General features: G+C 43.0%; 1 protein-coding gene across 1 annotated transcript in view; it reads left to right on the top strand.

Moving 5' to 3' along the window:
* Positions 1 to 1,952: 1,952 nt before the first annotated feature.
* The window catches only part of LOC124381613 (uncharacterized protein C4orf54-like), a 7,349-nt gene continuing 4,301 nt past the window's right edge, over positions 1,953 to 5,000 (top strand). Inside the window, exon 1 of the mRNA XM_046843397.1 lies at positions 1,953 to 5,000. This exon is cut by the window's right edge and continues 503 nt beyond it. Within this exon, the coding sequence (XP_046699353.1) occupies positions 2,100 to 5,000 (2,901 nt within the window). The 5' untranslated portion in view covers positions 1,953 to 2,099.

Genomic DNA, 5,000 nt, shown 5'->3' with positions numbered 1-5,000 from the left:
TTCTGTTATTGGAGAGAATCTCTCTCGGGTTTTATACAGACGTAAAACCGATTTTATTTTTTCAGAAATGAAGAAGTGCAGGTTTAGTGATTCTCGGCTTGTAAATTGGTGCTCGGTTAAGGCCGGTCGCTAACAACGTGTGTGTGTGTGTGTGTGTGTGTGTGTGTGTGTGTTTGATGTAGTGATATCAGTCTTAAGACTTTTTAAGACCATTAAGAATAAAAATTTAAGTTTGACTTTGTGAAACCCCCAGTACGCCCCCTAGTTTGCGCTAGTTAGCATGTTTTCTGCTCAAAGTTCTGACCCGTTGTGTGTGTGTGTGTGTGTGTGTGTGTGTGTGTGTGTGTGTGTGTCATCTTTAGTGGCTATAAATACAGGCCTAATGTTTCCATGCTTCAGTCATCTGTTCATCCAGAAATACACTGAACTCTTCTACATTATCGATGGATTCACGTCCTACACGTGATTCTATAAATCCAGCGTGTAGATAAACTTATAGGCGGCAATCTGTGCATTTCAGGTTTACATTCTCAGATGGTGTCTTTCCGTAAGGGTGCTGCATGAAACATGCTACACTCACAACACCAAGACTGAGCCCTGACATCCATGAAAGATAATTAAAGTCAAGGTACAGGGCAAATTCACTCCGACATCAGGTTCCTGCTTTATTCATTCATTAGTTAGTTTGTTTTTGTTTTTTTTCTATCATTTTTTGTGGTGTTATTTATAAAATGTAAATTCTAATAATTACGTTTAATTAATTACATTTGAATTCCTTAAATTCGTTAAAACGTTTAATTACATTTCATTAATAATATGTATAAAATTATTATTTTATAAGATTTTCTACAAAACTTTTTTGCATCACTAATAATAACATTCTTTTAACAATTTTTTTAATCTTATGAAATATCTTTATTATTATTATTATTATTATTATTATATTGAAAGTTTGTTGAAACCTTCATTGAAAAATCCTCCCTTTGCATGAACGACAGCTTTCCACAAACTCGTTCGTTTCTCCTGCTGTGTCTCTTGTAAAACTCTCCAAACATGTTCTTCACTCGGTTTCTTGTTCGTCCCAGAGCAGATGAATAAGATTTATGTGCGGTGACTGTGCAGGTCGTTCCATGATCAATAAATCTGATCACATCTTCTTTTCTGGTCTTGTGCATATGAAAAGCGTAAAAACCTTAAAAATCCGGGAAAAAACAGAATATAAACATTTATTTACAAGTGAGGAATTTTTTTCTAATAAAACAACAAAGTGTCATTAATAAAAAAAATATATATATATATATATTTTAAGATTTATTTTTTATTTTTTTATATTTAATATATATTCATATAAACATATCCAGGTTTTGAATTTGATCTTCAGGACTTTATTAGTATTAATTGGTAATATTGGTATTTAGCAACTTTATATAAAAAATATAAAACTTTCCACTAAATAAATTAAATATTATACACTAAATATTTCCACGCCCTCCGAATATACAGCACGTTCTGCTTGTTGTTTGTTAGGTTTATATAAAAAAGAGAGAAATAAACAAATCAGAATAAAAAAAAGAATGTTTGTGTTTTATGATGTTTTTATTATAAAATGATTCCAGGATAAATTTTCTCCTGTTGTCACAAAAAAAAGTGTTCAAAATGTTTAGACTCAAAAAAAAAAAAAAGTCTCAGTGGAGGTGAAATATTTATAATATATTATATTTTTAGCCGTATTGTATGCACATGGACAGACGTGTGATTAAACACACACACACACTTCTGTGTCTTTGTCCTCTGTTGGTGTAACTTGGCCCTGGTGAGAGGGTTCGTGCCCTCGGCCTGACGTTTTTTTGCAAGAGCTTTGTCATCTGAGACGGAAAGAGCGAGTGAGCGGAGGGGAGTGGGGGGGTTGGGGAGGGGGAGGGCGGTTTGGCTTGGCTCATGAGTAACTCTCCGTTAAACCAGAGGCTTGAAAGAGATACATGCTCCAGAAACACAGAGCAGCGAGGCAAAGCAGCTCTTTCTCCTCTATTTCTCTTTCCTTTCCTCCCTCCCTCTGTCCCTCTTTCTCTCTCTCTCCATACTTCCCTTGACACAGTAAAATGGAGACCCTCCGCACGGCCATCATGGTTACCGGAGTTCCCAAGAAAGATCACTGTGGCACCGAGACCAACTACGTAGATCTCGGGAGCAGCAACACCGTGAAAGTCACATTTACTGGCGAGGGAAACCAGAGGGCCATCTTCAAGCGTAAAAGCAACCTCCTCCAGGAACACGAAGAAGGTCGCACGGATCCAATGAAGGCCGGAAAGGACATCTTGGATATGGATTTAAAAATTGAAAGTTTTCTGAAGGAAAAGTCAGAGAGCGAGGTGAAGTGTGGCAAGCCAGAAGAACCTGATTACACGGACATGTATCTGAACAGCAGGTGCGAGTCCGAGTCTGAGTCAGAAGACTGTGATCCCGATGAGAGTGACCACGACATGCCTGTGGTTGAGGAGACAGAGTCGCACTACATAACGACGCACGAGATTCAGCTCACCGAACTGGACCACGACATGGACCATGAGCTCGGGCGAGCTGCAAGCTCATGCTGGGATTACGAAGACGACAATCTTGTGTACTCGTTCGTGGACTATGCGTCATTCAAAAGTGGTGAGCAGACTACGGGGGAGAAGGGTCAGCGCCGAGCGACTGGCAGCCGTCCACCCAAACTGGCTGCTACCAAAGCGCTGATCAGCACAGAGAGCGAATGCGCGAGTTCTGACGATGGCGTAAGAAATAATGCGGGACGCATCCACGTCTCCATAAAAGCCTCGTCGCAAAGGGTGAGCGAGCCGGTTCGCACGTCCCTGCATGACAATGATCTTTTACAATGTTATAATGAAACGCAAGCAAGCAAAATAGATAGTCATGCGCACTGTTTCATTCCTGCGCCTGGACGGCAGCACCTTGCGAGTAAATTGATGAAAGGCAAAGATGTCACTGAGTACTCGAGCGGCGCATCGAGTTCCGTGAGTGAGCTTGACGATGCCGATAAAGAGGTCCGGAATCTAACAGCGAAGTCTTTCCGTAGCCTTGCGTGCCCCTACTTCGACACCATAGACCTCAGACCCTCGAGTGAGTCCTCTGTTTCAGAGCACAGTCTAAGCATGAACAAGTGCTCCTCTTTCGTAGAATTCAAATGCCAGAATTGCGTGTTGCACGGAGGTGAGTGCAAAAATTCCACGTGCTCCATGGAAATGAAGGCGAGAACAGAAAGTGGAAATGGTAATGTGAACACCTTGAGTGAAGGGAAAACCCAGCAGATGTACACCATGTCATCAAAATATAAACAGAGCTGCGACACTGAGAGGCGCACAAAATGCATACAGAGCGTATCAAACATTGATCATTTGGCTGTCGGAGTGGAGGGAGAACACAAGAATGCCGTGTTCGCTTCGAGCCTCCTGCAAGACCTCATTTTGAAAAAGATGCGATTCGATCAAGAGCACAAACTGGAGCGTGGTGAAGTAAATGCAAACTCGCCACCTAAAGACAGCACAAGCTGCAAGGTTTTACGAAGTCAAACATCGGAATCAGGGTCTGTTCACTCTGTTGTCTCGGTAGAAGATGTGGGCAGCTCAAATACCCCTTTTAACGAAGTACAGGATGAAGAAAGTAAGGAGATACATGATACATTGTGGACACCTACAGCAGAAAACTTTGATGAGCCTCCAAAGGCTGATCGACTGCTAGGGGATCTGGGAATTTGTGAATCCAAAGTGAACACTGAAGGTGACGTCTCGGCCACAAGAGTGCCAGGAGAGGGGGCGAAAGAAAATAAGACAAACAGTGAAACAATAAAAACGTCACGCTTGCATGTCCCGGGGTCACATTTTATTTCTAAAGAAAGGGAAGTAGCTGAGCCACCCATGCTAATAAAACAAACAAAAGATCCTGTCCAATCAGATGAAAAGAAAACATGTACCATGGCCCACTCAAATAACGGCAAAGCACCAGAGATCACAATCTGCCTGCGCAGCATCAAGGAAAACAAAAACACTCTCGAACGACCTTTCAACATCGCCAGCCTCCTGACGCCTAAACTCAGCAAACACAGCGCTAACACCAAGAGCGAGAAAGTCCCGCACTTCACCGTCAGAGACATCCGGGACACCAGGTGCAAACTCCAAACGCCCATCCATCAGGTACGCGATGTACGCAAACTGGTCAAGAGCTCGTACCGTTTAGTGTCTCTAGAAAGCGGCAAGAACAAAACAGCATCGTGCGAAGAAACCGACGGTGTCAAAAAGGAACCGGACAAAAATGACAAGAAAGAAAAGATACCCATGGTGATCAAATGCCATTCGGTGAACACCAATTCAAACACCCACATGAATGCAAACCGTTGGAGCCACCCGGAAAGCAAGAGATCGTCGTTGCAGCCGATCTCTGAGCAGCAGGAGGTTCAAATGAAGACGACCAGTTGGAAAGAAAGCAGGGTTGAGAGCAAAATGGTGAACCAGGCGGCATTGGAGAAACTTAAGGCGGCTGTAAAGACCATGGAACAGCTTTACGTTTTTGACCGAAATGAGTGGCGGCGCAAAACGGAGGCACCACGGCCGGTGACGGACAGCCACGTCCTCTCACTAATCACTAGCGAGGAGCAAGGCGTTGACAACGAGAGGCTAGTGAAAGCAGAATCTTCAAAACTTTCACATCCTTGTGCAGACACAAGCTTTAGTAGAACCCTCACTCATCATCTGCAACAAGACGTTCCCAAGATACAGTGTCCCAATGTCCGTACCAATATTTCCTGCTCCATGAGAAGCCCCTTTTCCGTCCAAATCTGTCCCTCCAAAAGCACAGTGGAGAAAAGAAGCAGCGTCGAGGGTGAAATCGGAGACACCTGCCTCAAATCGAATCCAGACCCAGAACCTAAACCTCAGCCTCCAGCTATATTGGATTCAGAAAATTATCTAACCATCCCAATTAAGTCACGCCCCTTAGAGACAAAACCG

Source organism: Silurus meridionalis, chromosome 28, assembly GCF_014805685.1.
Source record: "Silurus meridionalis isolate SWU-2019-XX chromosome 28, ASM1480568v1, whole genome shotgun sequence".
Classification (NCBI taxonomy): domain Eukaryota; kingdom Metazoa; phylum Chordata; class Actinopteri; order Siluriformes; family Siluridae; genus Silurus; species Silurus meridionalis.
The sequence above is the reverse complement of the archived record's forward strand: the minus strand, read 5'-3'. Positions and strand labels throughout refer to the sequence as shown.